The sequence below is a fragment of the Schistocerca americana genome, chromosome 7 (genome assembly GCF_021461395.2).
Source record: "Schistocerca americana isolate TAMUIC-IGC-003095 chromosome 7, iqSchAmer2.1, whole genome shotgun sequence".
In the NCBI taxonomy this organism is placed as follows: Eukaryota; Metazoa; Arthropoda; class Insecta; order Orthoptera; family Acrididae; genus Schistocerca; species Schistocerca americana.
This window is the reverse complement of record NC_060125.1, coordinates 520,308,204-520,328,932: the sequence shown is the minus strand read 5'-3', so window position 1 is coordinate 520,328,932 and position 20,729 is coordinate 520,308,204. Positions and strand designations below refer to the sequence as shown.

The 20,729-nt window shown below is 38.8% G+C and overlaps 1 protein-coding gene across 5 annotated transcripts; it reads right to left on the bottom strand.

The window, feature by feature from the left end:
• Positions 1-519: 519 nt before the first annotated feature.
• On the bottom strand, positions 520-20,040 carry LOC124622374 (dynein regulatory complex subunit 6-like). Of its 5 annotated transcripts, XM_047148058.1 has the most exons (3): positions 19,671-20,040; positions 18,201-18,339; positions 521-1,981 (listed from the first exon to the last, which is right to left on the bottom strand). In XM_047148058.1, the coding sequence occupies exon 3, from the start codon at positions 1,966-1,968 to the stop codon at positions 631-633; it is 1,338 nt and encodes a 445-aa protein (XP_047004014.1). In that variant the 5' UTR covers positions 1,969-1,981; positions 18,201-18,339; positions 19,671-20,040; the 3' UTR covers positions 521-630. The 5 variants fall into 5 exon arrangements, with proteins under 5 accessions (XP_047004012.1, XP_047004014.1, XP_047004011.1 ...); XM_047148056.1 differs by lacking the exons at positions 18,201-18,339; positions 19,671-20,040 and adding an exon at positions 16,782-16,834 and having other exon boundaries at positions 520-1,981; XM_047148055.1 differs by lacking the exon at positions 18,201-18,339 and having other exon boundaries at positions 19,671-20,039.
• Positions 20,041-20,729: the final 689 nt, after the last annotated feature.

Here is a 20,729-nt window from a genome sequence, read left to right as displayed (position 1 = left end):
ATGATGTGACTTACCAAATGAAAGTGCTGGCAGGTCGACAGACACACAAACAAACACAAACATACACACAAAATTCTAGCTTTCGCAACCAACGGTTGCCTCGTCAGGAAAGAGGGAAGGAGAGGGAAAGATGAAAGGATTTGGGTTTTAAGGGAGAGGGTAAGGAGTCATTCCAATCCCGGGAGCGGAAAGACTTACCTTAGGGGGAAAAAAGGACGGGTATACACTCGCACACACACACATATCCATCCACACATATACAGACACAAGCAGATATATATATATATATAGTTTCAACTCGTATACAAATAACATAATATGGTTTCTCAACTACATTATATGTAGACAGTTTCTCCAGCAAATGTAAACAATATTTATGGGAGTAGACAACATTCAAAGATTTATTTGATTACTGTAGCTGTCCGTAAGTATTTTTGATTCATTTTTAAAATGTGTATATTGTGTAAATAAAAGACAGATAATATAAACACTTTTATTATTTCATTACACTTAAAATATCTGTAACTGACATGAAAACAATATTATAAGTGATAAATACAATATTCACAGCAAAGAAATGTCACTGTTTTTAGCAAAGATTTTTAATAATGATATAAGAATATGAAGCAGTCAAGGACACAGTTCAGCTTGTTTTGTTGATACTCTTAAATGAGGCATTTCAGCACAGAGAATAGCTAGTGCTTCATTATCAATGTTCATACAGTAATCAAGTTTAAGCTCTCTAAGGTTCGTCAAATGTTGAGGAAAAACTTGCAAGGGAAGACTTGCAACATTAATTGCATCAAGGATCAGTTCTCTAAGTTCAGTCAGAACTATAAGACGTGTTAAGCTTTTCTCTGTTAGTTTGCAGAAACCAAGATTGAGGTACTTCAATTTACTACACTTTAAAACAAAGTCCACAGCGACATCTGTAAGTTCTGTGCAATAATACAAATCTAAATCTTCCAGGTTCTTGCATTTGTGTAGATTCCTCATTGCATCATCACTAATACGTGTTGAATATCTGAGAGCCAATCTCAAGAGATTTGGGCAGTTACTACAAATAGTGTTAACCAGAGTGTCATTTATTTCTGCATAATTGTTTAGTTCAAGTTCTTGTAACTGACTCAATGCCTTTTCTTCAAAAATATCTGACATCACATCTGTTCTTACACCACGAGGAATTTTTATGCTCAGGGCCTTCAAGTTTTTCAGTGTTTTTATGATACCAAAATTGTGTGACTCAATGTAGCAATATTTGCTGTCTTCTAACTGCAGTTTTTCCAGCCTGTCCTTACAAATGTCAAGGAGAGGAATCACACACCTGCCATCTTGAGTGAGTGGGCTAATGCTTAAACTCAGTAGCTTGTTCTTCTTTTTCTCTAAGAAATATTCTAGTTCAGTAAAACTGCACACAACATAACGCATGTGTAAATGCTGTAACGCTGGGCAGCCCTCTGCTAAATACTTCAGTGCAATGGGTTTGTCTGATCTGCCTATAAGATAAATGTCATTCAGGTACTCCCATTGGCCCACAAGTTCTGCCAATTCTTCTCTTACTAGCGCAGATCCTGGGATAGTAATTTCCTCCAGTTTCGGACATTCTGAAACAAGATTCTTGAATGCTTCATAAGGTAACTCGAGCTGAGGCACACAGAAGTCTAATTTACGCAAATCTTTGCAGAATTCTGCTAATCTGTTAAGAACTTCTCCTGATGATCTAAACCAGATACAAAAACACTGCAATTTTGGAACTTTTTTTAACAGTGACACAACATATTGAATGGATGCACTTCCCTCTACACTTAAACAGCTGTTCTTCCACAGTACATCATTTGAACACACTTCAGACCAACGACTGCAAACAAATTGAACATTAAGTGCTATATCTTCAACAGAAAGATAAAAAAAGATCTGCAACAAAATTTCATTTGGAAGATCGTTTATGCTAAGTGGAGGATCATCCATCAGATTCAATGACCTGAAAAATAGAAATTATCTAATTTTAAAGAGCACTGACATACACAGCAAAAACTTGGACTGCCAATAGATAATTGAAGTTTGGGCTTTTTTACAATAATTATGAAGGGATGTAAGAACAAAAAGTACACAAATGCAGTTTAAGCAAAAATTACAACAATTAATTAAATAACTCTATGCATGGATTAAGCATGGGAGATTTAATCTAAACATACTGAAACACGCTAAAAACACAAAATCTCTATGTGAACTATGGGCCATATATTACAGCAGTCAGAGCATGGTACTTACAGTTTTCAAGATAGTTTAAAACCATAAGCCCATGTAGACACACTTTGAATTTAACAAACTAGATGGCATTCAATATTAACATATGCTTATGTACAACGAATATTGCCTGGTTGTCTACAAACAGCAGACAACTAGTCTGATTGAATAGTTTGAAACTTCCTTACCACCTTCATTGAGACTGGAGGAAAACACCAGAATGTGTAACCTCAAAGTAGGCCGCAGAATCTGCTCAATCTAGTATTTAAAATAAACTGTTAAAATATGGTAGCCCAATACTAGGCACTCTGTAGCATTATACTATTTTTTTAAACCTGTATGTCCCTTTGAGTACAAAATTTCACTTTGCCAGAGAATATTTGGAAGTTCAGCATTTCAGCTTACATTTTGCTGACTTTTACATTGGTCCCCGAATTTCCAATGAGAATCTGGGCATTAACTTATATGCCACTGACAACATTAGACACTACTAATATTTCTTAGGATTTTAACTGAGGATCTGCTACATTATTTCTTACAGTAAAGCATGGTCCTTATGGTAGCCAAGTGTGTTTCTACTAACTTCAGTCTATTTGCACTTTTACAATTTGCCTTCACCTTCTACAGCTTCGCACTTTTGCTGGTGTAATAGTGTAACAGTGATTTCTACATCTCTTGCTATTCTTCTTAATAGCCTACTGATTTTTGTAGAGCTCAGTAAACTATTTGCCTGAACTCGAGTTACAATTCACCAACAGATTTATGACAAATATTTCTATCTCCAGTTTCAGACATAACCTGTGCAAACTAAGGGGAATTTTACGTAACCTGTAGACTGCTATGTTTATTTTTGTTGCCATTTCTTTCTTGATTACCACTGATGCTATGACTGAATCACAATTGCACATCACTATACCGTGAATCTACATTGGCAAGCTGAAACTTTATGACAACTGTCCATCGCTAAATTCAAAGTTGCCTGGTGGCATTGTAGGGATGCGATATGGTAAGGAAAGTATATAAGTGAAGAATAGATGAACAGAGAATCATTATAGTGATGATTAAGACTGCAGGTAGGGATATCCACTGATGTAAAAGACTTTGACAAAGGGCACATGATCTGGTATCTGGGACCGATTATCTCAACAGGAGAAACTGGCAGCATTTTTGTGTGTAACTGTCATGAGCCTCCACAGAAAAATATTGAAGGACAGTAAAACTATGTGTAGGCCACAAGTTGTTGGACATCCACACCTAATCACTAATCTGGAGATCAAATGCTTGCTCCCATCTGTAAAGTAGGACAGATGGCAATATGTGGCAGATCTATTGACAGAGTACAATGCTGGTGCAGGTACAAGTGTTTTGCAACATACCATTCAGTGCACATTGCTGAACATGGGACTCTAGCACATGACTCCCACTTGTTCTCATGTTGACCCAAAGACACCATCAGTTACAATTACAGTGAGCAAAGAATGATCAATATTTGACCACAGATCAATGAAAATTGATCACCTGATCGGATATATCATGTTTCTTGTTATAACAAGTCAGTGGTCTTGCCCAGATATGCTGTCAGCCAGGTGAATGGTTACTTGGAACAGGAACTGCACTTTGAATGCAGGCCAGTGGGGGCAGTATTATGCTATGGGGGATATTCACCTGGGCTTCCATGGTACCTACGGTAGTAATTGAAGACTCTGTCACAGTTGTAGACAGCATATTTTTACTGTGGAACACACACATTCCTTCATGCCCAATGTCTTCCCTGAAGGAGAAGCATGACAGTGAACCTCAATATCTTGGCCATCAAATCCACCAGATCTGAACTCAATAGAACCCATCAGGGTACTATCAGGTGCCAGCTCTGTGGCCACTAATCACTGGTCTGTAATTTACAGGAATTGCGTGACATTTGCACACTTTTGCTACCATCCATGTACCTCCAGAAATTACCAAGAACTTATTGAATAAGTGCCATGCAGAATAGCACTTGTATTGTGTTCCAAAAGTGAGCCAACACTCTTATCAAGCATGTGGTCATCATGTTTTGGCTGATTAGTGTATAGGATGAAATTTATTGTCCCCAATGAAGCCAAAGATATCTGGGTATGACAGTGAATGAACTCTGTCATATTTAGCTTTAAAGCTAAGGAAAAATGATATACTGGCATAGAGATTATCATCAATATGTTACACCCTCAGAGTCCTGATAACAGTGTGAAACAATCAGTGTTTTATGGTTACATACCGTTCCTTTGTATATCTAATTTTCGGCTATAGAATCACTTTTTGGGTATCAAATACACAAAATATTAGTATCATTTCCAAACTACAGGAAAGGGCGATTCAAAAAAAGGCTCACTATACAAAAGGCTCATTGTATAGATATGTTTATAGACTCTGGTGAGGTGATTCTATTTGTGACATGTCACATGCTGGAACACAGTAACACTTTCATAGTGGCAAGAAACATTAATAATTATTTCCATTAAGATCTGTATCCACAGTCACTAACCACTTTTGAAGAAAAATTTAAAAGAGCGTCTACTTGGGAATAAAATGGCATGATAAACATCCCAATTAGGTTAAACAAATAACTAAAACTGAAATATTAAAAATACCTATTTTTGGTTGCAATAAGACCTGCAGCCACCAAAAATTATCTCAACAATTAGTCTGCCAAACTGATTGGCATTAGATGGATTAAAATACACCTTTATTTTCATATACATAGTCCAGTACTTTCTTTCAATTATTTGTTACATCATTACTATTCAAGATGCACTTGCTATCCTGTTTTTAGTTCTACTATTGCCCGATTTGATGAATACTTTAGCTCCAATCCAGGTATGCCCATTCTGATGGGTTACTCTGCACAACTACTGCACCCTACATCCATCTGAAATTGCTTACTACATTCAACTCTTGGCCTCCCTCCCTCCCTCCAGGTATGAAAATGCAGGCACTGTTGATAATTAGCGAGTCTGATATGAAGAGAGGTGTGGATGGAGCCATCAGACAGTTGGAGGTGAACGTGCAAGAAGGTGGCACATTGAGCTGAGGAGGACCATGTCACCTTCCAGGAATTTCTTACCACCAACTTCCTTTCCCGGAATACGAACTTCTCAGAAGAAGCAAGAACAGCCATCCATAACCTCAAGACAGACCCTGATTTAATTCTCTGCCCTGCAGACAAAGGCTCCATAACTGTTGTCATGAATCATAGTGACTACCAGACAGAAGGCACCCACCTACAAGCTCTGCCATTGCAGCCCCACACAAGGTGTCCAACATACACTGCAGTCCTACTCAAATCCTTAAGCCTGTCCCAAACACTTACCCTTGAATCTATCTCCTACCTCATCCCAACAATCCCACTCCCTCCCTCCTTCTACAAACTTCCCAAAATCAATACATATACATACATGTTCTGCAAACAACCATATGCTGCATGGGTGAGGCTACTTTATACCACTATTTGTCATTTACTTTCCAATTCCACTTGCAAATAGAGTGAGAAAAAAATTACTGTCCATATGCCTTCATACGAGCCCTAACTTCTCTTATCTTAACAGTCTGTATGTGAAATGTACATTGGTGACAGCAGAATCATTCTTCAGTCAACTCCAAATGCTGGGTCTCTAAATTTTCTCAAGAGTTTTACATGAAAAGATCACCTTCTTTCCTCCAGGGTATGATGTATCATGCAGCGTAACTTGCTGTGACAGTGAGAGAGAGAGAGAGAGAGACAAAGATATTGTTTATTACTCTGTAGCGGTCAGTGCTCACATAATTATTCTTAGTAGATAGAGCTTTTGTTCTTCTTAAGAGTAAAAAATTTTAGGAGAGGGGAGCCATTCTTGTGATGTAAAAATCGACGCCATTGCGAGTTTTTGATTCACATTGTAAAATATAAGTGTATATGGAAGGAAATCAGTTTATAGAACAATAAAATATTGTTCATTTCAAGAAGGTACGTGTTATTATACACCCAGCGATATACTTCTATTGTGATTTACTAATAAACACCAGCTTGAGAACAGTTCCGACGGGAGCGTTCAGTTCTAGTGAAATAGTTCAATGTTTTCTTCGGAAAAGAAGTCACTTCATGGATCATTCAAATCCACAATAGTACCTGGACATTTCTCAGAACTGAAAGCAATCTGATTGCTATGCAACAGAGCCCCGAAGAATATTTCTCCGTACTTTGGTTACCACTTTCAGCTCAACACGGTATCTGCAAAATCTGGAGCAGATTTCTACAACAGCGGAAGCGTGTAGTCGCTATCAGTTTCACACATCGCCCTGTGTATGCTGTATGTATTTACCCACAACAGTGAACATACAAAAAAATTTTTTCTTTTTTTTTCGAAGGAGACTTTATATAAGGGGTTCTCACTTAAGTTCATCAAGCATCTCGCGTGTTCATCGAAACTAGAGGTAACAAACTTAGCAGCCCATCTCTAAATTGCTTTGCTGTCTTCCTTTAATCCGATTTGGTGGTGATATCAAACATTCGATCAGTACTCAAAAATGAGTCACACTAGTGTTCTATATGCAGTCTCCTTTATAGATAAACCACACTTTCCTAAAATTTTCCCACTACATAAAAGTTGACCTCACCTTCCTTACTGCCATCCTTGCAAGCTCATCCCATTTCATATCGCTTTGCAACATTACATATTGATGCTTAATCGAGGGGACTGTGTCGACCAGCAAACTGCTATCACTATATTTGAACATTACTAGACTGTTTTTTTGTACTTATCTGCATTGAATTATGTTTTTCTACATTTAGAGCAAGCTGCCATTCATCACATCAACTAGAAATTTTGTCTAGATCATCTTGTATCATCCTACAATCACACAGTGAAGACACCTTCCCATACACTACAGCATCACCAGGAAACAGTCATAAACTGCTGCTGAAACTGTCCTGTAAGTCCAACAATCCTGGACACCACATTGTAGCTCTTTACAGTATTCCCACTGAAATAAGCCAAACTCTTGATATGTACAAACATCCAACAATACCTGCAGTGTGACAACTGTCACCCCTTCCACACCAAAAAATTACTCCTATATAGCCTGGCCACCTGTGTTCTCTTGCCCAGAATGCCGATGGTCTCTGAAAAACCTTCAAAGACAGGCAGTGTCCCCCAAACCTAGTCCACAAACAGATTTCCCATCTTCGCCACGGCTTCGATTAATTATCTATCATCATACCTGGAAATCAGTGACATCCTACCTACAGTTCTTCCCACACCTCCTACGTTGTATTCTACTGCCTACCCAGCCTACAACATATCCCAATCCACACACAACATATCCCAATCCATACCCAACCACTAGCTAAAGGGGTCATTCCCTGTAGAAAATCCAGACCTGCCCAATTCATTCAGCAAGCGCATCCTACTCCTATCACAGGCTATCAGTAACAGGGCTACCTGTGAAAGCAGCCATGTCATACCACCTCCACTGCAATTTCTCCACAACATTTTATGTGGGCATGACCATCAGCCAACTGTCCACCAGTATGACTGGCCACTGCCAAACTGTGGTCCAGAGCTGAGTCTACCACCTGTTGGGTTTTGTTTTGCTTTTAGGGCGCAAAAAACAACTGGGGTCATATGCGTCCAATTCAAAACTATAGAACACGAAGAGGAGTTAAAAAACGACTATATGTCAGTCCCAATTGACATAAGAGAAGACGCCTAAAACAGGCCTGTGGAAACAGGGCTAAAAAAGACACCATACAGAAACGGAGGTCCAAAACTAAAAATTAAATGGCCTTCGCCATATTGCTTTGGCAGATAAAAAGTAAAATGCAGTCGATAGCCCATGTGTCATTTGCTAAAACGGCCAATAACTCAAGACAGCAAACCCAAATGGGAATGTGAACGGTTAAAAAATGGGCATTCCGTCATGAAGTGGAAGAGAGATAAAACTTGGCCACTATGTATACGAAGTGGTGGGGTAGCGCCAATTGTCAAATGACGATGGCTAAAAAGGCAGTGCCCAATATGCAGCCTAGTCAAAATGACTTCCTCCCAGTGTCTACCTCTTAGTGATGGTGCGTGCCACTAAGCATAAAAGTATCAAGTTCAATGGCTGCTTCACATCCCATCCCACCTGGAACCCTTCCATCTGCACGAACTTTTCTGAACTACGGAGATGAGAGATATCCTTGTGAAACATCCTTCATTACAGTAATCCTCCTGTCCTCAAATCTCCACTAACCCACTGCACCCACACTCTCCACCCATCAGTTTCCTCTTTATCTGTCCCGTCACCCACTCCCAAGCCACTCCATAAAATTGTCATTGTGCTCAGTATGAACTCACTGGCTCCAGTGGCCACATGTTGCACTGCTATGATGTGTACTTGTTGCTTCTTCCTCCCACATTCCTATCCCACACACTTGCTGCCTTCCTCTGAGCTGTCATCCAGCCACCTTGCCACCTGCTTCCCACTTCTTTTCTCCTTCCTCCAAACCCACCCAACAAAACTTGAGATCAGAAATGAGTTCTGTATACTCACTTTAAACTCGCCAGTGGGGCTTACAGGTCTCCGGACTCTGTCATCTCCACCACTCGTCATTTAACTTAAACCTCATCACTTGTATCTGTTGTCAGGTTCAAGTGGAGTACACCAGTGTAGAAAGGAAAGTGGGTACATGAGTTCGCAAGTATAACTCAGCACTCATGGCATTACTGTTACATACGAAACTATTGGGCATGACAATTATTATACACCAATACACTGATCATTTAGCAGTGAATATTGTTCTGTTTATACATACATTTGCGTGTGTGTGTGTGTGTGTGTGTGTGTGTGTGTGTTATCTTCATAAACCACACTTGCATCCTGCCATGCCACACAGACAGACATTTAAATCCAATATCAGTTTGAAGAAAGCCACAACAAGTAATGGATATTAATTAACGGCAAGCATATCCACAGCCATTTCTTATGGAACCTAAAACCTATTTTACTGTTTTGAAACTTCCTGGCAGATTATAACTGTTGCTGGACCGGAAATCGAACCTGGGATCCTTGCCTTTCATGCAAAAGTTCTCTACTACCTGGGCTATCCAAGCATGACTTGCAATCCAACCTCACAACTTTGCTTCAGCTAGTACCCATCTCCTAACATCAAATTTCACAGAAGTTCTCTTGCATTTGATGTGAGACTAGCACTCCCAAAGAAAGAATATTGGGGAGACACGCATTTGTGCCTGGAGAGCTTAGTTGATAGAGTACTTGCCCATGAAAGGCAAAGCACCCAGGTTCAAGACTGGTGTGTCACATGGCTTTAACCTGCCTGGAAGTTTCAGATCATCTCAAACTCAACTGCACAATCAAAACTCATTCTGGACATTTTACTGATACCTCCTATTCCCCCTGTAACTGAAAATACCAAATGGCTTCCCTTAGCATTGTATCCTAAAAGCATAATTATATGGACAGTTCCCACACAAACTACATCCATCAGTTAATTGTACTGTAGATACACATTACTAAAAAAGATAGAATTAGTATGTTTAGTGGTCAATAAATACAGTTGTTCATTAGTTTTGCGTTTTATTTTGTACTTCTATGAAAATAATAAAAGGTTGATCATTTTAGTTTTCACAGCTGTCTCCAGAAACCGTTTTCCTTGAACTGAGCAACCAAACCTATCAGAGAAGCAGCGTGTAATGAGAGGAATGGGGTACCGTAAATACTTTGCACAGCTCAGGTACCTTATTCAGGGGAGTTAATCTAACACTACTGCTAGTAGCATAGTAGCAGCTTTCAGTCAAAGGAACTTCAACTATTCAGAAATAGCAGTAATTCACTATATGCTTGAAAACAGCAGACCACCGTCATTGCACTCTAAGCAATATTTGGAAATTTCTAACTTCCATGGTATTAATACAATACTGACAAGATCTGGCTAGAAAACAAGCAAAACAATGAGTAACAGAAAGGCCCCTCCCTCACTTACCCTCTCCCCCATCTCTCTAAATCTTGTTTACATGACTGTCCAATCCAGAATGTGGTGAGTGGTTATTTTTAATAATCTTTTGATAAATAGATGGAAAAAATAGAAGCATAAAAAATAAGTATAAAATATGTATGTATTGGATTAAGATGCACAACTTAACATAAACAGTAACTATCAATACTTCAATTTCAGCTCAGCTGGATTCTAAAAATTGAATCTTTGGTTTAAAGTCTAGCACAATACAAATTCTTGACTGGATAAAGGGGTGGAAGGAGTGAGCAAACTCTTACATTGGAATTATAGGGAATGAATACTTTAAACAAGACTAGATCGCAAAAACTTGTACAGAACACAAATGCTTGTCACATCAGTCAGTATTGCAAGAATTTGGTATCTGGAACCTTAATAACCTTTCAGGAAGGGTATAAAATATACAACATATCAACACACCTACAAGTATACATACATTCGTCTAATAAAAGAAGAGAGGTGAATGACTGCTAAGTATGTTGTTAAACCATTGACTTATTGGTAAATTTTTCAATCAGCATAGACCAGTTTCACAGATAGGAAAACCTGGATGCCAGTTACTGTTTAAAAGTGATAGTAATGTAGAGAATTTCAATTGTCGTCCTCTCTCAGCATATTATGACACTCAAGAAGCTGCAACATTACCAACAGCAAATATTAGGCTATATATAGCTAACTGACACCAGCTGTATATCTCATTTCTTTCAGCATCACACTAAAGCTGGTTATGGATACAGTATGTTATTTCTTCTTCCCGTATTACATTTATGAATGTTACCACTATTTTTGAAATGTTATTTATTGTAGACAACAAACTTCATAAGGGGCTAAATTTATCGTATGAATGTTGCCATTACGCCTAACTGTTAGAAGAGTCATCTACAGTAAGTTTTAGAGCGGACACCACACAGAATAAAAATTCCCACAACAGCTTTCAAAACTATTAGTTCCTTCACAAGGGAGGAGAGAGGAATTGGTTAGGTAAGGTTAAAAAGGATGAGCAGATCACTGAGACCTCAAGAAGAGACAGACCCACCTGTTGCACAGATGAGGAGAGTAAGCTGAAGTTAGAGGTCTAAGAGAGAGGAGGTGAACAAAGACAGTACATTGGTACACACTGTGCCAGCTTCAATCAGTGAGACTAGCATGCAAAGATGGATTTGAGGAAAACAAATGAATAGGGCAATTACACACTAGAAGAAAAAGCTATAGTAATAACAATAATGAGAATGAGAGGAGTGAGGAGAAGGAAGATAATAAGTGAAAGCAATAAAAGAAATGAGACAAAATAAATAAAAATTTATTAACAAAAAGGTGAAAAAAGGGCAGCGGTAATATATTAACAAAAGTTAAGTCCAAGAAGGAGTTGGGATGCAAGAATGCATTGGAGGGCAAGTTCCCCTCTCTGGATTTCAGGGACACTAGTATTGGGTGAAAGAATCACACCATGTGGTGTAGAAGGCACCCAAGTCCTTTGTGTTATGCTGAAAGGCACTTCCAGCAACATGGTGCTGGGTGTCCGCTAGGCGTACAGTTCCTCTATGCCCATTCATGTGCTCAGCAAGTTTAGTGGTGCTTGTTTGTATAAAAATACTGTGCAGTGGCTATGGGCAAGCTGACAAACAACATGCACGGTTTGGCAAGTTGTTCTACCTTTGATATTACCAGATTTACCAGCAGTGAGGCTGGAGTACGTGGTAGTGGGTGGCTACATGGAGCAAATTTACAGCGGGACTTTGGATAGGAATAATGGCTTTGGAATGCCATAAAATTTGACTAGGACGTTAGAGAAATCAGGAGGCCAATAGATGGTCACAGTTGGATAGTGGATGATGCGAGGAGGATACCAATGAGACAGTATGATATTTCAAGGTCTGACTTAAGAAAGTCGTAGCATTGAAGAGGCAATGTGTTGAGGAATTTAGGGCCTGAGTGATACTGCAAGGAGAATTGGGCAGGGTTTAGAGTTTCTTGGAAGTGAGTGCTAAACTACTGCCCCAGACATTTTCTGTTGTCTATTGTTGTTGTCCACTACTGCTACCACCCCATGGCGCACTAGTACATTTTTATTTTTTTCAAAATCGGAATACAGACACCATTCAGTTCCACATCCTTGAACAATGGCCAGTTACACTCAAGTTTTGAAAAGAAAACATTACTTCATATCTCTATATTCCGGAGGTAAAATAGTCCCCCATTCAGATCTCCAGGCGGGGACTACTCAAGAGGACGATGTTATCAGGAGAAAGAAAACTGGCATCCTACAGATCGGAGCGTGGAATGTCAGATCCCTTAATCGGGCAGGTAGGTTAGAAAATTTAAAAAGGGAAATGGATAGTTTAAAGATAGATATAGTGGGAATTAGTGAAGTTCGGTGGCAGGAGGAACAAGACTTCTGGTAAGGTGAATACAGGGTTATAAATACAAAATCAAACAGGGGTAATGCAGGAGTAGGTTTAATAATGAATAAAAAAAATAGGAGTGCGGGTAAGCTACTACAAACAGCATAGAGAACGCATTATTGTGGCCAAGATAGACACGAAGCCCACACCTACTATAGTAGTACAAGTTTATATGCGAACTAGCTCTGCAGACGATGAAGAAATTGATGAAATGTATGATAAGATAAAAAATTATTCAGGTAGTGAAGGGAGATGAAAATTTAATAGTCATGGGTGACTGGAATTCGGGAGTAGGAAAAGGGAGAGAAGGAAGCATAGTAGGTGAATATGGATTGGTGGGAAGAAATGAAAGAGGAAGCCGTCTGGCAGAATTTTGCACAGAGCATAAATTAATCATAGCTAACACTTGGTTCAAGAATCATGAAAGAAGGTTGTATACGTGGAAGAACCCTGGAGATACTAGAAGGTATCAGATAGATTATATAATGGTAAGACAGAGATTTAGGAACCAGGTTTTAAACTGCAAGACATTTCCAGGGGCGGATGTGGACTCTGACTACAATCTATTGGTTACGAACTATAGATTAAAACTGAAGAAACTGCAAAAAGGTGGGAATTTAACGAGATGGGACCTGGATAAACTGACTAGATCAGAGGTTGTACAGAGTTTCAGAGTGAGCATAAGGAAACAATTGACAGGAATGGGGGAAAGAAATACAGTAGAAGAAGAATGGGTAGCTCTGAGGGATGAAATAGTGAAGGCAGCAAAAGATCAAGTAGGTAAAAAGATGAGGGCTAGTAGAAATCCTTGGGTAACAGAAGAAATATTGAATTTAATTGATGAAAGGAGAAAATATAAAAATGCAGTAAATGAAGCAGGCAAAAAGGAATACAAACGTCTCAAAAATGTGATCAACAGGAAGTGCAAAATGGCTAAGCAGGGATGGCTACAGGACAAATGTAAGGATGTAGAGGCTTATCTCACTAGGGTTAAGATAGATACTGCCTACAGAAAAATTAAAGAGACCTTTGGGGAGAAGAGAACCACTTGTATGAATATCAAGAGCTCAGATGGAAACCCAGTTCTAAGCAAAGAAGGGAAAACAGAAAGGTGGAAGGAGTATATAGAGGGTCTATACAAGGGAGATGTACTTGAGGACAATAGTATGGAAATGGAAGAGAATGTAGATGAAGATGAAATGGGAGATACGATACTGCGTGAAGAATTTGACAGAGCACTGAAAGACCTGAGTCGAAACAAGGCCCCAGGAGCAGACAATACTCCATTAGAACTACTGACGGCCTTGGGAGAGCCAGTCCTGACAAAACTCTACCATCTGGTGAGCAAGATGTATGAGACAGGCGAAATACCCTCAGACCTCAAGAAGAATATAGTAATTCCAATCCCAAAGAAAGCAGGTGTTGACAGATGTGAAAATTACCGAACTATCAGTTTAATAAGTCACAGCTGAAAAATACTAACATGAATTCTTTACAGATGAATGGAAAAACTTGTAGAAGCCAACCTCGGGGAAGATCAATTTGGATTCCGTAGGAAAGTTGGAACATGTGAGACAATACTGACCCTACGACTTATCTTAGAAGAAAGATTAAGGAAAGGCAAACCTACATTTCTAGCATTTGTAGACTTAGAGAAAGCTTTTGACAATGTTAACTGGAATACGCTCTTTCAAATTCTAAAGGTGGCAGGGGTAAAATACAGGGAGCAAAAGGCTATTTACAATTTGTACAGAAAGCAAATGGCAGTTATAAGAGTCGAGGGGCATGAAAGGGAAGCAGTGGTTGGGAAGGGAGTGAGACAGGGCTGTAGCCTCTCCCCGATGTTATTCAATCTGTATATTGAGCAAGCAGTAAAGGAAACAAAAGAAAAATTAGGAGTAGGTATTAAAATCCATGGAGAAGAAATAAAAACTTTGAGGTTTGCCGATGACATTGTAATTCTGTCAGAGACAGCAAAGTACTTGGAAGAGCAGTTGAATGGAAAGGACAGAGTCTTGAAAGAGGATATAAGATGAACAGCAACAAAAGCAAAACGTGGATAATGGAATGTAGTCAAATTAAGTCAGGTGATGCTGAGGGAATTAGATTAGGAAATGAGACACTTAAAGTAGTAAATGAGTTTTGCTATTTGGGGAGCAAAATAACTGACTATGGTCGTAGTAGGGAGGACATAAAATGTAGACTGGCAATGGCAAGGAAAGCGTTTCTGAAGAAGAGAAATTTTTTAACATGAAGTATAGATTTAAGTGTCAGGAAGTCGTTTTTGAAAGTATTTGTATGGAATGTAGCCATGTATGGAAGTGAAACATGGACGATAAATAGTTTGGACAAAAGGAGAATACAAGCTTTCGAAATGTAGTGCTACAGAAGAATACTGAAGATTAGATGGGCAGATCACATAACTAATGAGGAGGTACTGAACAGAATTGGGGAGAAGAGGAGTTTGTGCCACAACTTGACAAGAAGAAGGGACCGGTTGGTTGGACATGTTCTAAGGCATCAAGGGATCACAAATTTGGCGTTGGAGGACAGTGTGGAGGGTAAAAAATCATAGAGGGAGACCAAGAGATGAATACATTAAGCAGATTCAGAAGGATGTAGGTTGCAGTAAGTACTGGGAGATGATGAAGCTTGCACCGGATAGGGTAGCATGGAGAGCTGCATCAAACCAGTCTCAGGACTGAAGACCACAACAACAACACAACAACATGCAGTAACAGGCAAAAACGGAATTTTACTTCAGTCAGTAGCAAACAAGGACGTGAGCTGTGCCTTCACTGAAGCTATGAACATGAAATTATGGGTTTCCCCACTGAGCACTGCATGAAAGCCTGAAATATTTTAATACATGTGAGTAGGAATTGGACCTCAGGTAACTGTATTTGGCAATTCTCCTCCACAGACAAATGGCTTTCATTATTTCACAAAAATCAGACATGCGAAGAAAATCAATAAGTTTCTCTACTGATAAAATGCACAGCTTGTTCATGGGATGTCTGCTGCATCTGCCTACACAATCTTCAGAACAGGTTGGCAGCAGTTCATAAGTTCTTACATGACAGGCTCTTACCACAAATGTTGCAATATGTAGACAATACCAACTATTCCAGGAACAAAAGACTCGGCATTTTAAGTTCTGTCAACAGGTACTTCATCTATTTAATCTTCACATATAAAAACTGATACAGAACCTTATAGCTAGTGAGAAAATGAGACTGCATTAACCTGACCTTAAGACTGTCTTTGGTGAAAACTCTAATGTAATGAAGTAATAAGCCCAGTCGGTTTCTGTGCCCTACCAAATGGATCCTTAGTTGGCGGGTAGGGAAGGCCCTGCAGTTCTGCAGGGTAGATGGGAAATAAAATACCATGCACAGACCAACACAGAAATCAAAATCCAAAGGAGGCTGTCGCCAGTTTGAGTGGCCTTTGGTCAGTGTCTGTTTCCGAGCTTAGAGGCAGCTGAGAAAAACCTCTAGGGCTAATAACCATGGTTGTAAACCAGTGGCTACAACAGTAAGAGACATTCAAAAATAATATTACCAATCATGGAAGAGTGTGATGTGAAATGAATTTATGACATTCTTATTTTTTAAAAAAACAAATCAATTGCTGGATATGACACTCTTCCTTGAACCTTCTCTATTCTTTCCATTAACATTTCTGTCCCCAAGTGACAATACCCAAGATTTTTGTAAACAATCCTTCAAAAAAAGATTTACATTTTCTGAACATTTGTACAATGGATCTTAGCTTTCCACACAACTAGTGATACTTGGTGATTCTACCAAGTTTCTGTGGACAGTAATATCTAATATCTGTTCATCAAGACCATTTATAATGACTTAAAGTTGTCAGCCATCATAAATTACATTATACACTCTTAAGGAAAAAAAAAAAAAAATATGTACCACGAAGGAATTATCCCAATGGGGAGGAAATTGATGGATGTGACAGACATGTACAAGCAAACAAATGATTAAAATTTCAGAAAAATCGGATGATTTACTCAAGAGAAATAACTTCATAAATTGTGCAAGTCAATAACACATTGGTCCATGTTTGGCCCTTATGCAAGCAGTTACCTGGCTTGGTTTGCATTGATACAGTTGTTGGATGTCATCCTGAGGAATGTGGTGCAAAATTCTCACTGAAGTGTTAGATCTTCAGAATCCTGAGCTGGTTGGAGAGCCATGCCCATAATGTTCCAAATATTCTCAACTGGGGACAGATCTGGCAACCTTGCTGGCCATGGCAGGGTCTACCAAGCACAAAGACAAGCAGTAGAAACTCTCACCGTGTGTGGGTGGGCATTACCTTGCTGAAATGTACGGTCATGATGGCTTGCCATGAAGGCCAACAAAATAGGGCACAGAATATCTTTGATGTACTGCTATACTGTAAGGGTGCAATGACAACCAAAGTGATCATGCTATGAAATGAAATTGCACATCAGACCATCACTCCTGGTTGTCAGACCTTGTGGTGGTCAACAGTCAGGTTGGTATTCCACCACTTGCCTGAAGACACATCTTCGATGGTCATCAGGACTCAATTTGAAATGGGACTCATCACTAAAGACAATTCTACTCAAGTCCATGAGAGTCCTAGTCAAATGTGCCCGGCACCACTGTTGGCTTGTTGGTGTACAGAAGTCAACAGTAGTGAGCTCTGGTACCACTCTGTGAGCCGCCTACCAATGGTCCTCATGATCTTTGAAGCACAAGCTGGCCATCAGATTCATGATTTCGGGACTCCGAGTACCTCTCTCACGATCGCTCAGATGTCAATTTCTGTCATCTCTCTGGGTCAACCGTATCCTTCTTGAGTCTGTTTTCAGCCATGGTTCATGCATTCCTGCCAACATCATTGAACAGTAGCATCACTCCTAATCAAATACCAGTAACTTGTTTCTTTGTCCCCTACTACATGTCCTCTCTCAAATGTTGACATCTGCATATATTGTTCAGGTGACTGTCTGCGAGGCCTAGTTACTTTGCATAGAACACAGAATGAAAATCGCAAAGATTGTATACTATGGAATTGGCATGTCTCCTCTTTACTACCCTTGTCAGCTGCATGCTGAAAGTGTATAACTTCGCATTTTCCGTCAATGCCTCTATGAATATCAGTTTGTAACAAACCTGTGTGTAACCTCTTCATAGTGTGTCATTTTTTTTTATCTTAGTGTGTATTTGCTTTCACTGACAACCAATGACTCTGTAAGTCGTTCTGCAGTTCACAACTATTACCCATAATTGTCGCATCTCTAAATACAACAATCGTTGCCTGTGAGGTCTCGGAGAAATATTAGTTACTGCCCAATCACATTTCCTTCAAGTGCAGTAATGGAACGATCTGATCGCAACGTAAATATCATAAGGAATAAAGATAACATCTCAATGAATATCTTAGGTACTAAGTAGAAAACAGATATAAACAAGCCAGTCTTGTTTATGTGCCTATCAACAATTTAGTGCCTCAACTATTAGGGGAGTTGTTACCTCTTACGCCTCCAATTATTTCCTTTAAGTATACGCCTAGTAGAGAGTACTTTCACAGCTTACGTATTTGGTTCTATGGGCTTTGAAATCCTCAATCAAGTCCTGAGTTTTTCCATCACTGAAGCTCTCACCATCCTCACTGGAAATCACATAAAATACTAGATCTTCCCATTCACTTGAGTTTAGCAACATTCACTGAAGTGTAATTTCTTATTTTTGTCTAAAAAAGCTTTAGATAATTAAGTTACTCTGTGTACTTTCATTAACTGATGTCATATGGAATAATATTCTGGGGCAATACCACACATATACACAAAGTATTTATTGTTCAGAAACCTGCTGCAAGTAAGTCCATTCTTGAACTTCACGTAGAAAACAGTTTAAAAAAGACGCACAGCACAATGAGGCGACAGAATCACAGATTCTCAATGTTAGGCGAAAACTGTAAATATTCAGAAGTAAATAATGGTGAAAACCTGTAGCTAAGGAAACGCGTCTATCACAGCAAGATAGATACGTTGGTAGAATGACTGTTTGTACAGAGTGGAGACAATAGGTCTGCAAATTGTGGAAGGCTCAATAATAGAGCAGAAGAGACAAAACATTTGTTACAAACTAATAACAATATGTTTCAGTGCTGACTAAGATTAATTTACATTCAATTTTTTCATTAAAATGGGTTAATTCAAATAATGTCCATCAGATTAACAAAAAAGCCACGCATTGATGGGAACCCTGAAACTGGAACCAAGAAGCAACACGTCTGCACCCGTTTAAACAATAAACTGCGTGCTAAAGCCATTAACTTAAACCGCACATGAAACATTTTACTAATTAACACAATAAATGGGGCACCGAGATTTTACGAATGTAAGATACACCACAGTGTGCTATGTGCTACGTCTGGAAATGACGGGAGTTCACAATGATATAGTAGACATAACCTCAATGAACAAGAACACTACATTGCAAGTGAGATAACAATTCAAGTAGCGAGATGACACTATGCATTGTCAAAACAAAATGTAAATCGTATTTCCAGTGTTGAGATGCCTGTATGAGCGTGTACCGAAAGCCAATAAATTAAAAAACGGTATGTTAAAACTATTAAAGATGGTATTCAGCAATATTTTCACTGCATTTACAAAATAGTCTACTTTGTGCTGCAATACGAAAAACTGAATACATTACATGTTACAAGCACCAATGTTTATAAATAAGCATATCTGTGCAAGAGATCTACATTTCTAACATGTACAGGCACTTCAAAAAATACTTTTTTGACAACACAGTTCAAGGCGCGGCGCAGATATTCTCGTCTGCCCAAAGCGATCCCGGCGCACTATAAACAGGAGAGAGGCACAAAACTCTATGTCATACAAAATATGCCTGCTTATTAACACAAATAAATCTTCATATCGTTATTCACTATGGTTTTTAAAAGATAAGTACGAAACTTAAGGCCCGTACCTGCGTGAGATATCCACTGGAAAATCGACACTACTTTCAGTGTACCATACAATCATTCAGTATCAATACATCCTTTACTAAACGTGCTTATGGACTGACAAGTTACATACACGCCCCCAAATTAGCGCACAACATCCAACTGCCCTACATTATATGTACAAATTGTACCATATTGTGACTTCTTGGATCAATAAAATACAGCTGACATCCAGCAAGTAACATCTCATGCGCCGCGAAAGATGGTGATAACGATAATTACAGACAGTACACAGATATATATACGGGGCCCCACATATTCAATAGTATTGTCAAACTATCAATATATTGACCATCTGAGGTCGCTTATGGATGAATTGTCAATAGTATAAATAATGATAAACAGCATTGATGGACCTCAAAATATTCTAATTATTGTCAATCCATACTTTACGTGTGAGGTCAAATCTTGACGATTTAACAATTCCATTGATATGTTGAAAGAGCTTCAGAAACCTGCCACGCGGCGTAGTGAGCACTGTTTATTATTATTATTTTTTTTTCAATTCACCGTTGTGTGTATCATACCTCAAATTCAATTTTAAGAAGTTTTTTAATACAAAAGAATTTTAATAGGCGAATGCAAGGAAAACATTGGATGTGCCACTTTAGTACTGTTAACAGAGGATTCTGTATTTCAGTGCTTGCTTCATTAATTTGAAAATATAGTACAGATCGTTGTGGTACATAGCAGATTTGAAAAACGCTCCCATTTCGTAAAATACGTCATATATCTGCAGTGACTAGTAACAGGTCTGCGAAATAATGTCTGTTTCACCAAATGATCACAAACCATAAAAAAAGTTTTACGTTAATTGTCTCCACAGGTCTGTACCAGGCACATATAATTACTTCACAGGTTTCCATAGAATTTTACTAATTGTACTTTCTTATATTACAGAACTAAACTAGAGCATTAGAGTAACCTGTCTATCGCGCAATTTCTTGTCGAATGCGATTGCCTCTCTCATTGACGTATTTTGCTTCTCTATTTTATCTCGTATCAAGACTACTACTTGTCGT